The sequence below is a fragment of the Motacilla alba genome, chromosome 1 (assembly GCF_015832195.1).
Source record: "Motacilla alba alba isolate MOTALB_02 chromosome 1, Motacilla_alba_V1.0_pri, whole genome shotgun sequence".
Classification (NCBI taxonomy): domain Eukaryota; kingdom Metazoa; phylum Chordata; class Aves; order Passeriformes; family Motacillidae; genus Motacilla; species Motacilla alba.
The window spans coordinates 94,618,356-94,633,117 of record NC_052016.1 but is presented as its reverse complement, the minus strand read 5'-3'; the positions used below and the strand labels follow the sequence as shown (position 1 = coordinate 94,633,117).

Sequence of the window (14,762 nt, the reverse complement as noted above, 5' to 3'; positions counted from 1 at the left end):
TCATCACTGAGCTGCCACCAGCCTGGCTGAGGGGCTCTGCTGTGCCATCTTCTCCTGGCTGGGTCTGGAACAGTGCAGCCTTCTCACAAAGGCCACCCTGCACTTCCCCAGTGCCACAGGACTCTGAAATTAGTATGTCTTAGACATACCTATGATAAAAATCAATAAAATTTCTTGGTAAGTCCCTAATCCTTGGATTTGTCACAGAACTATAAAAATTACAGTATGGATCAGTACAACTCAAGCAAATACAGTGAAGAAGCAGAACAGCTAGACTTTGGCTGTAATATCATAGTAGCACTATGATATTAGTGTAAAATGTATGTATGCTTTTAAAGAGGGATACTGCTACACAGAATATAGTCAAATTGGGCTTCAGCTTTAGTAGACAGAAAACATTAGCATATGATTTCAAACCAGCTTGTGCTCTTAAGTGTTGCCACTAAAAATGCCTGATAGCAAATATATTGGGTTTGGAAGCAATGTCTAGAATTGGAACAGATCTTAAATAAGTGTTACTTTAGTTGACCATTTCAACTGGAAAGATGCACAAGTCTAAGCCCTAATGATTACAGAACATTTCTTGCAGGACTTTCTACTGAAAGATTATACTAAATGAGACAAGAGACTGAAAATCCTATCAATCCCAACACTTTCATATCCTAAATTCCTTGGAAAGAAAAAGCCAAAAGACTCTATTTACTTTGCATTATTGGTCTTGGTAGTTCCTAAAAATTTGAGAAGCAGATGCAGATTTAAAACAACTTTCATTTAGCAAGCAGCATTAAATTAGAACTTGTTAACTTTCCAAGTTACTTTCCTTTTCAGTCTCAGGGCTTAAATATAACAGCAGCTACTCTACTATCAGCTTAGAATTAGTTTAGTAGACGCCCTCCCCAGTTTCCCCAATATGTGGCATCTAACATGAAAGCTGCTCTGCCTCTGTGCTCTAGAAGGAGGAGGCTTTAACTTTGGAACATACATAGCAACTGCCTGTGCCAATTCGGAAGTGAGAAGAGACTGGAATTCTTTTGATTTTTATGGAAGAAATGTGACCCTCTTTCCCAAGTGAAAGATTTTTACAAGCATGTAAGGTATGGTATTTCAACTGCTGCTGGCACGATTCTGAAAATACTCAGTGGTCTTGATAGGAGAGAATATTGCTGTGAGCCTACAGCACCCAAATTTGTTTCTGCCTTGTCAAGATAAGCCTTTAGCTGTTTCTAGATATCAAGACAGGTTTTCCCTTACTAGAATACATTGGTAGGGGTTCTATCCAGCTCCTAGAAGGTCTTACACAGTGAACAAAAGATAAAACAAGGAACTTACTTACCTTGATACAAGTTGACTTTGGTTACATACAAACAATTTTGGACCCAAAGACACTGAGTGCCAGATTAATGCTTAAATTTGCTATGAATGCTAAGTATTATTTATATTCTCTCTGGAACTAGAGCCTGAATTTCAGGAAATGTATATAACATACAAATTTTAACCATAGTGAAAAATAGTGTAAGGCCTAAAACATTTCACAAAATCAAATGTGTATCAGAAAAAGCCTTATTTATTGTTCAAATCCATAAAATGATATTTATAATGTAATTAACATAATACATAATTAATCCAGGGATTTAAGTTTAAAATGTACAATTAATTGGTATAGAACACTAGCAAGAGGGGTTTTTTTTTGCCACTGACAGTCACTTTATTTTGATGTTTTTGTTTCTGATGGATTTTCCCCAGTGTCCAGTGTCTTCAGCAATCTGAAAAGGCCAGCTGCTTCTCGTATCCGACTGAACTCAATGCAGAATGCTTGCACTTCTATAAACAAGTCCTGTACATTAATAATTTTGTTTCTGATTAAAGACTGAAGAAAGACACAAACAAGACGGACCAGGCGGTTCTGAAACATAAGAGAGATGGTTTAATAATCCAAATAAATGTTTGCAACCAAGTCAGTTAAAGGACTGTTGGCCCTCAGCAGTACAAGTGAGGTGTTTAGCTTCAGCAGTTATCATGTTCCTAAGCTTTGTACATGCTGCCCCTTCTCTTCCATTTCCCACACTACTTTTTATATTTTAAAAAATGACTGCTTTATAGTTCTTATACTTCTGGATGTAGGAGCCTTCTCAGGATTAATCCTGTGCACAAATGAAGCACCAGATCTACCTATGCACTGTACTTCGCCTATTATGTAATCTCTGAGTAAAGGCAAAGAAGAGATAATAGCTGAAGATGATGTTAACATTAGAGTCTTGCTTAGTCTTATTTTCTACAATAGCACCATAAAGAAAACTGAATAAGTTTTCACATCTTAAAATTTCTTATGACCACATCATCAAGGAACTACAGATAGGAAGTGACATCAACCAAACTGATTCCAAACTTCCTTCATGGAATGTGCTCGGTTGCTGAATCAGCAGGTAACCCTTTTGCTCTATGTTAGAAGGAAAAAAAATTCCAGGGACACCTAATCCTAGAACTCATGGCTCATTTCCTGCCTGATCCAAAGAAAAGACAGGATCTTAAAAAAGTGTTCCTCTTTCTTAAGAGCTACTTAGGCAACACCTTGAAGAGCATGACAGGAATTGGATGGGAAAGCTTAGGAACTGGCACTTCAAATCCGTCATACATAGGTCCAGTCGCCAACCATCTGTTTAACACAAAGCACATTCTTCCCCAAGGACAAATCCAAGTCTTTGTCATTAAAGTACTCTCATACTTCACATTGTGAGAAAGAGTTGAACCCAAACCTTTCTCTAAAAGCAATTATGTATGTGAACGATGTTTATCAGACAGAACTGAAGGATGTGACAGATTAAGTGTCCAAAGCATTTCAGATTATTTGACACTGAAAATCAGATATCAGCTATTTTTCCAGGAACTGATCTTACTAGTGCAAAATTTGCTACTTATAATGAGAGAATTCAGAGACTGAACAAATTATTTCCTTTATTGTGATCAAAAGGCATCACATGCTTTCTCTGCAACACAAATTAGTTACACGAGTAATTTTAATAATCCAGGAGCATGAAACTCGGCGAAAGAACAAATGCAAGATTACTGGCTGACTCCCAGTCATTGAGGATCATTTCCAACAGTAATTTTGTACCATGCTCTTTAAACAAAACATCTTGTGTCTCAGCTGCTGTGAGGCCCCATACACAAAAAAATGTTAGATCTCAAGCTCTGCGTGCTGCTTAGTAATCAGTGTATGTTCCTTGACCCTCAGAGCTCTTTTTTGTCCCCTGTGTGGCTGAAGCACAGCTGCTATGTGCTCTCAGCAGCCCCTCTGAGCACAGTGTCCCATTCTGGGCATATTCTCAGCTGCAGCCCAGGTCTGCTGCTATTGTCCTACTCCACTACCAAATGCAGTAGGCAGAGCTACTCAGCAGGTCACAGATCAAGTCACCCAAGTGTGTCTGGCAGAACCACAACGCAGAGAAGCATCAGCAGCCACCAAGAGTTAACACATGGTCAGTCATCATCAGAATGGGATTGAGAACAAGATGGAGGGATTGCTGCTATCTAAAACCACATTGCAACCCTATCCTGTGCACTGCACGCAGCTTTCATTTCTGTAGCTGAAGGATACAATAGAGCTGGAGAAGGCACTAGAGAGCACCAAAAAAGCTTAATGGGAAAGGAACAGTTGTCTTGCTGCAAGAGACTGAGGACACTGCAGTCCTTCAGTATCAAGACAAAAAAGCTAAGGCAGGACTTGGGATTCAAAAGCCTTGGGAGAAACTGAATACAGAAATGTTTTTCATCGATGACATACCCAAGAAAAGTTCTACTGGGCACCTGGTGAAACCAACAGACCAGTTCAGGAGAGAAGGAAGTACCTCACACAGCATGTAGACAACCCTGAATGCCAGAAGTGTGTAAACCTCCTCAGGTTTCCCCTGATCCTCCCTAGTCAGGGATCCTTGGAGTGGCTACAGCTTCCTCAGTACCAGCATGCAAGTATGACAGGCTTGGGAAGCAGAGAGTGTTAGGAAAAAAAAGTGCCTTTGAAATAAAAAAGCAGTAAAACAGAGTACCTTAATGCTCTCAGCCTTATTAAAATCATATTTCACAGAGCAATATATGGGATACTTTTTCCTAACCAATTTATTGAAGCACTCACCTGCATATATTTGTCTTTAATCTGTTCACAGGTGGAGATACAATTGGAGATATAAAGATGAATAAATTCAGGTGGGAGATCAACTGCAGTAGTAAGCCTGTTCAAATAAAATATATTCAGTGGTTTATGAAGCCATAAATCTATTGTTTCTGTAGCAAAACAAATCATATCATTTCAACCTGTTATATGAGTTTATTCCCAGTTCTCTAATACAGAACTGATTTTTTACAGCTTCCAGATGTATTTCTAGTCATTTAAATTTCTAGATTAAGAGTAGAACTTTTTTTAACTCTGACAGTACAGAAGCTAAGTTAGATTGGTTTCTAGTACATCTGACATTTGAGTTGCCACTGTTTGTTAACTGAAAGAGCAATACAGCTCTCTTAAGGTAACAACATGCACTAAATGGAGAACTACCACAAGGTTACAACACTTTCTGAGCAAAGTGACTCAAATCAATCCTATCTCAAATAGTGAAAGGGGGACAATAGGGAAAAAGGTGAAGGTTTTAGTTTCAAGTGCAGTTTCAACTTTTTGTCTTATTTCCCTTAACAATCAGTGTCTCCCCCTGTTTGCACCGACAGTCGCTTTGCAGTTTGATGGAAGTTGTTCCTGTGGTAGCTATGCTGTGGGAGAACCAGCATGCCTGACTGGTGGTGTTGCTCTCCTGGACACAGGTGAAAGCTCTACTCTCACCACTCTTTCTCCATGTTGCAATCCTTAGCCCCACTTCAGGGCAGTAACTGCTGTCAGTCTACACCAGTAGGGAGGCACTTATTTTGGAACTGTTTCTTTGATCAGAAGATATTTAAGGTGCAATTCAACTCTGCTTCAAAGGGACTGCTGATTGAGGCTTAGTTAGTAGTTCACATTCAGTAATTGCCAAGAAATGGAAGAAACTAAGTGGGAGAGATGTATTTCTGTAAATTTGTGGGAATTAGCTGTCTGAAAAGTATTCCCATTTAAAGGGCTAGCATTCTGTTAAGAAAATGGGTTGTACCTATCTGCAGAAATTATTCTCAATGAAAACAGAACATGAATGTACAGCGGGGCAGCTGTTTAACAGCAGCACCTTTTGTTCACTTAAGCTGCATCAAGAATACAAATTGCAATTAAGCAGATTAGCCATGTGGCATTAACTGTTTGTGTAGGATTTCACACAATAAATGCCCTTTGTCCCACTGTAGTCTTCTATCTCCCACACAGACATGCCTCAAGAAAGATCAAAATGAACATTTCCAGATATCTTTATAAAACAAAACTGCTTATTTTACGCACTCAGTGAAACCTTACTAGATTTGAGATCGTTACTCACCGATTTACAACTTCCATTGAATGTAAGGACATGTCCATGTTGACCAAGACAGAAAAATACTCTGTTATTTGACTAGACTGCATTAGTTTCAACAACATTTCTATAGCTACTAAAGGATTGTTTTCAACCAAATCTGGCAATTTGGCAGGAGTGAGACCAATATGGTAAACAAGCTTGGGGTCCTTTTCCAGTTCTCCAAGGAGCTGTGAAGAAGAAAAAAAAAAAAGTCATTGATTTTTCCTCAACTATTCATGTTACTGCTTGAAAAAACTGTTATAACACATCTAAGATCCAGGAGAATTATAGCTCTTTAGATTTAGGCTTTTCTATTGAAAAGCACTGGAGCGCTACTTTAAAATTTTTATGTACAGGCAACTGTGACAATAAAACTAATGCATTTAGAAGGCTTTCATCAGTGGATGGCAAAGAAGGGAGTTAAAAAATTCCATGATGAATTTTTTGATGGAAAAAAAAGAAAGAAAAGTTTCAGCCTCCTTTAGTTTCCTGTCCAGTAGAAGGAAATCTCAATTTCAAGTTCACTTGGCAGAGGGAGTAGTGCAAATAAAGCTTATTTTATAGTGCCAGCATAATGATTATGAAAAAGCCCACTGAAATCAGGAGTAATACTATCAAATTGAGGAGAAAAAAATGTTAATAGCTGCTTAGAGAATCATTTTAGACAGGAAAGTGCATCATCCTTACCTGTGTTTGCTGTGGGGAAGTCAAAGGACTTTTAAAAGCTTTTGCCATTATTCTTTTTATCTCAACTCCAGTGCTGTTCTTAACACACATTGACTTATCCCATTGAATTGTGTGATCCGGTTCAATTGGATTTAGCCATGCCAATTCATCCTCACATATATGGAGTGGAGGTGGTGGTCGAATAAACTCTGGTCGAAAGTGACCTAAAAAGGCAAAAATAGGAGATATTTTCTTAAGCTTTGGGTATTCAGTTCTGTATCAGTAAAAAACAGAAGACAGCCCAAAAGTCCCTATTTTTTTAAGCTATTACAACACTGAGAACAGCATTACAATCCTATTTGCCTCCCAGAAAAACATTTCTAATTTTTAGTGATACTGTTACATCCGCCTGTTTTTCCTCTTGGTTCAGATCACTGTGTTACTGATCCTGTGGTCCTTTTCCCTTCCACAGTAACTGCTTCCTTGGGAGGTGCTACCAGCCAATGCAGATGTCAGTGCAGGGACTAGTCTCTTGCTCAACAGATGACATGGGGAAGGGCTTGAAGACAGACACCAGATTTCCAGAAGTCTGTAAATGTGAACATTAGAATCTGATCTAGAAACAACCTGATGCAGTTTTACATTTCCATTCACCTTAACTTCCATTTCGTGCCTTGAAAATATTTCTGAATTCCATTATATTTTATCTGCAGTATAACACAGTATGTTGTGAGTTACAGAAACAAAGATGTGAAAATGCACCTACTTTCTATAGGAGGCTTTAGTCCACTCACTAATGCTTCTGTGATCTGGGAAGCAACAGAGCTGTCAAAACCAGAGTTGGAAGAATCTGGGTCAGGATCGCTGAGAATGCTGGGGAAGCTGGCCTTGCTCTGTGTTGGCAACTCGGACTGACGTTCTGAAAGAGGAATATTAAACCATAAAATTGGAACAGAGATGCCTGGAATACTAAAAGTAGTGAGAAACAAGCAGCTTTAGAAAAGAACTGGCTTAAAAAAAACTCAACAGATAATATCAACATGAAATTTAGTACAGTTGGGCAGTCAGCAGTCTGAGTGCCAGCTGACAGGCAAGGACAGAGGGTGTGCAGCAAGAATAAAGAAGAAATAGATGTTAATCTGAAATGTAGTCTTGGCCTTAGAACAGGCACATAACTGATGTAATCTACATCTAAAAGCAGCACATTAGTAGGTTCCCATGCTACTCCTCAAAGAGTTCACATGCTGTATCTGGTTTTGTAATCATTTCTCAGAGAAGGAAAGTGAAAGATCTACATGGATCCATTTACAGACGATAATGGTCATACTAGACCTGAAGTCAGCTATTCAAATTTACCCAACACATTTCTGTGGCATTGCCTGAGCTCCTTGCACATTTGCTGTCAAGCCAGAATCAGTGCTTTAGTGGTAAACAATGGAGTTTTAATGGTTACATGATTCTACAGACATCATTAAAGCAAACCTGAAAAGAGCTAAAATCATCCCATTAGAGGCCAAATTACAGAGCATAAACAAGTTACAGAAAAATAACATTAAGGTTAGCATACATACAGCTGAAGACTCAAACAAATTGGCCAAAAAGGGAAACATGGGCCTCATTGCTTGCATTATCAGATTTTTATGTGCCCTTCTGTCAATAATCTATTGCTCTTCTGTATCTGAGACTTAATGGTTGATCTCCTGTGTTCTCTGTACTATTTTGAGAGATCCTGTTTTCCATTGCTCTGGCAAAGAAAACTCCAAAGGACAAAAAGCATAAAAATCCCCACTACAGAATACCACTTAACATTCCTCTCCCCACCCTGTTAACAGAGAACACTAAGCAGCAGATTATGCCTTAAGCAATCTGAAGTCCAAAATTGCTGGTACCACACAAGAAATCCCTTGAAAAAGTTTCAGATGAAACTAAACACCACTCAATTTCCTGGCTAATTGAGTGAGTGCTGTTATATTTTGTGTACCCTAACTCTTCTAAGCAAAGTGTGCTTGCTCCTTTTTGTTGACCATTTGCAGCTGCAATCATGTTGACCATTTCCAGCTGCCCACACACACAAGCTATTTCAAATGACTTCAAAAAAATCTGCAAGAGATGCCCACAACTGTGAATGACAAGAGCATCATGAGAACAAAGTTGTTACTTTTTCTGGCTTTCTGTCCTACTTTACCCAACTATTTCAGATAATGCAAACATGTGCATATATGCTCACTGAAGCAGCACAGCAGGGTGTATTTTTTCTATTAAAGGTAACAACTACAATACTTTTCATCTACTTAAAAAAAACCCAACCTTTTAAAGGCAAAGTCCAAATGAGATGGTTTATAAAACATATTTTCTACTTAAGCAACTATTTCAAACTTCATCTCATGAGTATTTTTATTTAGCCCCTGAACAGAAGGGTTGATTTAACAAAAGAAGTACAGGAGTGGGGGAGAGGCACTGGGTGTCTTTTCTCCATCTTTTCATTAATAGTCTAGGACTTAAATCCATCAGGCAGCAAGTCACAGATTTGTTTGTAGCCTCCTAATCTTGAAATTACTAGTGATGTTAGATAAGATGATTAGTGATATTTCACTTCACTGATTTGAGAAGCCTGCCTGAGCCCTCAGTTATATGCTGAAGCTCAGAAGTTCAACCTCACTGCTTCAAGAAAAAGGGCTGAATCAACAGCTTCAGGCAAGCAGAAGTAAGAATTACAATATGGTGATTTAACACACACTAATATAGCACCTTCAACAGAGACATTTAAATTTTACAAAACTAAACTGAAAACAAATCCCTAGGTTCCTTTATGGAGCTTATTATTTTATTTTTACAGGCAAAAAGAAACTTTCTTTGATTCTTAAAGAAAGCTTGACAATGTATTAAAAGCTTTACTTTCATCCAGGTCAATTACTCCTCCATCAAACAGGGGTTAGCAGACAAACACTGAAGAACACTTTGCCAGGAGATCCATCCCTGCAACTAGGAGAAAATGACTTTTTTTAATAGGGTAGCACACCAGGTGAACAAAAACATATTGTAGGGCAGTACCAACGTTTGAATTAGCTCTTTGCAGACCAAAGGGAAAAGAGAACAGAACAAGTATTAATACTCATGCCCAAGATGCTCGATTCCAGCATTCTATTTCTTTTGTTGGTTTGTTTTTTTTTGGGGGGGTGGTGTGGAAAACCTTAAACCAAAAAAGAAATCAAAAACAGAAAATCCACCTTAGAGTTGCAAATGAACTGTCACAGAGAGCAGAGGATATTATTCAGATATTATTCAGAGGATAAGTGTTTTCATTTTCTTAACAAAAAAAAAGGATTGGGAGAAATAAACTGATAGAAAAAAAAAGGAATGCTTTCTAAATTATTTCATTTGATTTTGCAGGTATGTGCTAAAGCAAGTAAAAATTATCTTGCTCTGAACAGCCCTGAACTCATATCAAGGACCATACTTCTAAAAAGCTACCAAGTGTTATAGCTGTGACATTCTGTACATCCTGGGGAAAGGGTGTAAACAAAACACCTCAGACATTGCATCTTAGTGTCATCATCCTGCACCACCTTCATCCTGCATAATGTATCATTAGAAGAAGTATACTGAAGAGTAATGAAAAAATCATAGACTTTCCAAAACACAACAAACAGAAGAAGCATCATGATTTTAAAACAAGTAAAAAGATTTATATTCTAAGAAAGTGATTAGAAAGCAGACAGTTATTCTGGGGACCTACAGCCAGAAGTCTGGGAAAGACAGCACAGAGATTTCTCAGATGCAGCTGGTTTTGTTACATAACTTTTACAACTGCTTGTAAGCAACTGTGCACTTTTACTGGATTATGTAAACAATGATATAAATTTTATACAAGCACCATGAATGACTTTGTATTCTACTTTCAGCCATCATTGTATTCTATTTTAAAATAAAGTATGTGGCCTAGAGCACACATCCACCCAAGCACAGTTTTGAGGTGGCCCAGAGAAGCTGTGGATACCCATCTGTAGAAATGCCCAAGTCCAGGCTGGATGGAGCTTTCAGCAGCCTGGTCTATTGGAAGGTGTCCATGCCCACAGTGGGTGAAGGAGGACGTAGATGACTTTTATGGTCTTTTCCAACACAACCCATTCTGCGATTCAATTATTTCATCTTTAATAAGAACAAACTATTCAGAAGGCAAACACAGTACCAAGGGGAAAACAAATAAAAGCACCTTGGGGCTTCTTAAGGCATCACATATGCCTTGCACTAAAAACAACAAGTTACCTGAGCAAAATTTTAATTTGCTAAGGTATTCTACAAAATATAGACAGGATGAATATAAGGACCAGAAAAGTTTGTCTCACCCACAATGGCATGTTAGGGTGTTCAATTTGCATTTTCAAATTATCCCTGTCTGGAAATAGCAGCTAAAGAGGACCCCACAAGACATTTGTAGACTGTGAACAAGGGACAGTATACCACAGCTTTACTAGTCAATGTCAGAGTCCACAGAAAAAAATGACAATACCAAGATACAACGGCAGGACACAGAAAATCTAAATGGTGCCCAACCTCAGAGCAATAAATTGCATTGTACAAATACAGAATTGGGATGGTCAGTTTTCAAGCAAGCAGGTCTACTGCAACATACCGAGGGAAAAAGGATTGTTTTTTGTTTTTAAACTGGTTCCCTGTTCCAAACAATATATAATATTTCATCTTCACTCCAGATGTCATATTAACAGTCATGTCCCTCCTCCTGTTCTCCTGTCAAATGATAAGCATCACATTTCTTTTCAATCTAGTAAAACTGGATCTCTTTCCAACTGTTGAGCTAACACTCGGGCCTAACTTTGCAATAAACCGAAGATAAAATTGTAATAGTCAATTTTCCAGGTACAGCTGAAGTACTGGTATGTAATAATAGCATTACAGCTATGCTTGTTCTCTCATAAAAGAAATACTGCAAAGGGTGAAAAGGGATGAAAATACAAAAAAAACCCACCCACAAATAACTAAAACAAAGCAAACAAACAAAAAACCCATCCCTACAAAAACCCCTCATAGCTTTAGATGAAAATCTTCCTGTATTTGCAAATATTCTTGTATTTAAGACAATTACATACATGCTTAAAAAACTACTTGTTAAGGAGGATGAAAGAGTTAGGATGTAATCTCTGCCTGAAGTTTCTCGGAGTGCTTGAACACAGGCTTGAAGACCTTAAAGCATGGTTCAAACTTTTTAATATTGAGGACACACAGGTGTTTCTCAGGTAGCCCATAGTCATGTTCCAATGAGAGCTTCCATCCACAGCCACAAAGCTTCCTTACCTGCTAATGCCAGCTGCAGCCCACTGATGTCCACTGACTGGGCCATGTTCCCCACATCCATCGCGGCAATCTGCCGAGGAGTCTTCTTGAACAGCTCTCTAGGAGGGGCCAGCATCAGTTGTGAAAGAAAGAATTTTTCTGGAGGAGTTATGGGAGGTAAGAAGCCTGTGGGGACACAATGAAAAACAATCCATGGTTTTTAATGTAGGAGCATTAACAGTTTCCATGCTCTTTGTGTATAATAAGCAAAACTAAGACAAACTCATCTGTTATTTACAGCAAGGTAGGTGCAGCTGGAGAGTCTGTGTGACACATACAAAACTGTTTTAATGCAAAATACAGCACTATGTGATCAGTATTACAAGTCATGACACGCCGCAGCTGATGCTAAGTCACTCGTGCCACAATTTCCAATCCAGACAAAAAGTGAGCTATTTAGTATGACCTGACATTGCAATTCACAGAAATCAGAGAATGGCCTGGGTTGGAAAGGACCTTAATGTTCCTGCCCCCTGCCAAGGCCCTAGGCCAGGTTGCTTCAAGCTCCATCCAGCCTGGCCTTGAACACTTGCAGGGATGGGGCATCCACAGCTTCTCTGGGTAGCCTGTTCCAGTGCTCCAGCCCTCTAACCAGCTTGGTGGCCCTCTCTGTAGCCTCTCCAACAGGCTGGTTTTTTTTTAGAAACTGATTTACTCGACACTGGTAGTGTCATATTTACTGAAGAGGGAAAAAGTGTTTCACTCTCATGTATTTCTCTCTAACAGTTTTGTTTCACAGCTTTAAGGCTGTCAGAAGCCTCCTATCACCTTCAGCTTTTTGTGACTGCTTTCTCCCAAAAAATTCCGTGTTATCACAGAATCAATAAGGCTGGAAAAGACCTCTGAGATCATCGAGTCTGACCTATGACTGAACACCACCATGTCAACTACACCAGGGCACTGAGTGCCACATCCAGTCTTTCCTTAAACACCTCCAAGGACGGTGGCCGCACCACTTCCCTGGACAGCCCATTCCAATGTCTAATCACCCTTTCTTCTTTAGTGAAGAACTCCCTAATCCAACCTAAACCTCCCGTGGCTCAGCTTTACACTATGTCCTCTTGTCCTGCCGCTGGTCGCTTGGGAGAAGAGGCCGGCCCCCACCTGGCTACAGCCTCCTCCTTTCAGGCGGCTGTGGAGAGCGAAAAGTAGCCGAGCCTCCTGGTCTCCAGGCTAAACAGCCGCAGCCCCCTCAGGCAGTTGTAGAGAGCTACGAGGTCCGAGCGAGCGGCCTGGCTGACCCCAGACGCCGGCCGCGCAGGATTCCCACCGCTTTCTCCAGGAGGGCTCCAGCGCCGCCCCGCCTGCCCCGCTCCCCGCCGCGCCGGGACGCACCTGACAGCGGGGTGCGCTCCGCCTCGTCGCCGCCGCGCTCGGGCGCGGGGTTGAGGAGGTGGGCGAAGACGGCGGCGAAGGGGTTGGCGGCGAGGGGCTCGGTGCGGTACATCTCCCAGAGGAGGTAGAGCGCGGTGAGGCGCTGCGCGGGGCTGGGCAGCAGGTCGGGCTGCTGCAGCAGCAGGACGAGCACGGAGCCCAGCCGGAAGTGCTCGGCCTTCCCGAAGTAGTGGTGGAAGGCGCTGGAGAGCCCCTCGAAGGTGCTGCCGCCCGCCTCCTCCGACACGATGCTCAGCAGGCTCGACAGCTCCTTCGGCGACAGGCTCATCCTGCCGCCCGCCGCCGCCGCCTCGCCCGCCTCCGTTGCCCCCTGCGTGCCGGGCGCCGGGCTGCCCCCGCCCCCGGGCATCCGACCGCGACCGCCGCCGCTCCGGCCCCGGCGCTCCCCGCCGGCCGCGCTTTACGGCGCTGCCGCGAAAGGCGGCGGGGGCGTTCCGGTGCGGGCTGCGGGGCGGCGCGCGCGCGGCCGGGCGGGCCGGGATTGGTCCGGGCCGCCCGACGGGGCCGGGCCATTGGTCCGGGCAGCGGCCGCGCGCTCCCGCGGGCGCCGGCAGGGGGCGCGCGGCGGCGGCCGCGCCGGGCCCGCGGCGGGGTGGGGGGGGGCAGCGCCATGGCGGCGGCGCCGCGGCCGGAGCCCGCGCCTCCCGGCCGGGGCCGCGCACGGCCTGCGCCCGTGCCCCCGCGCCGCATCCCGCGCCCTGCCCGGCCCTGGGGCCGCGGGTTTGCTCTTGGCCGAGGAACACCTCGTGGCCGTGCCGTTTAACGGCGGAGCCGTTACGCCATGGATTGAGTCCATTGGAGGGTCTGGAGCACAAATTCTATGAGGAGCAGCTGAGGCTGCTGGGCTTGTTGGACCTGGAGAGAAGGAGGCTCGGCGGGGATCTTAACACTCCGCCACCTGAAGGGAGGTTGTATCCCCGTGGGGGTCAGACTCTTCTCCCATGTAAACAGCGACAGGACAAGAGGTCACAGCCTTGGGATGCGCTAGGGGAAGTTTAGATTGGACATTAGGGATTTCTTCACAAAAAGGGGATTAGACGTTGGAATGGGCTGCCCAGGGAGGTGGCAGAGTCACTGTCCCTGGAAGTGTTTAAGGAAAGACTGGATATGGCCCTTGGTGCCCCAGTGTAGTTGACAATGTGGTGTGCAGTGACAGGTTGGACTCGACGATCTCAGAAATCCTTTCCAATCTAATTGATTCTGTAATTCTGAAGGGCTGCTGTTCATCCATATCTTCCATGGTCCAGTGCAGTTGAGAATATCTACTTTTCTGGTGGGGCTCTCAGGAGAACGGGAGGATGGTGAGCAGCAGTAATGTGTGTCTGGGAGTCAGGAATTGAAGCACATCCCTATGAAGTGTGATGATCTGTTTCATTGGCTTATCCTGTGGAAGTACATCTCATGGGACAGCAAGTCACTGGCTTAACCAGAAGTGCTGAGGAATGGTTTTCTATGGAATGTGCTGAGAGAGGAAGAGCTGAGAAGTCCTGAGAGCAGGCACTGATTCTTCTAGTAGTAGTACTCCTCCCAAGTCACCCAGCCTTAAGGATCTTGGCTTTCCAGACAGCAATACATGTGTAAGAGATGGGATTCAGTTTCTAAAGTAATAAAAATTGAAGGCTTGTGTTCTGCATATAGACCAAGTAATGGAGGTGTTACGTATTTTGCGTTTCTGATGGCAAAGAAACCCAGATCCCAGAGGTGTAAAGGATTCATGTACATACAGAGCTGTTAAAAAAGGATGGGTCTGCGAGGAAAACAAGGTCTACAGCCAGGTGAAGCAAGATCTGAAAGCCTTGTTGATAGAGCAGTTACCAGCAGGCTGGATGACAGCGAAAATCTGCTTGAAGAATAAAGCAGATGGAAGAGGATGCCAGTGAGCTCCCTGAC

General features: G+C 42.5%; 1 protein-coding gene across 1 annotated transcript; it reads right to left on the bottom strand.

Annotated features, from left to right (window-relative positions):
- Nucleotides 1-1,544: 1,544 nt before the first annotated feature.
- CNOT11 (CCR4-NOT transcription complex subunit 11) lies at nt 1,545-13,221 on the bottom strand. The gene is made up of 7 exons (XM_038134989.1): nt 12,813-13,221; nt 11,439-11,603; nt 6,892-7,044; nt 6,147-6,349; nt 5,445-5,647; nt 4,130-4,226; nt 1,545-1,903 (listed from the first exon to the last, which is right to left on the bottom strand). The coding sequence occupies exons 1-7, from the start codon at nt 13,219-13,221 to the stop codon at nt 1,706-1,708; spliced, it is 1,428 nt and encodes a 475-aa protein (XP_037990917.1). The 3' UTR covers nt 1,545-1,705.
- Between the last annotated feature and the right edge of the window lie 1,541 nt (nt 13,222-14,762).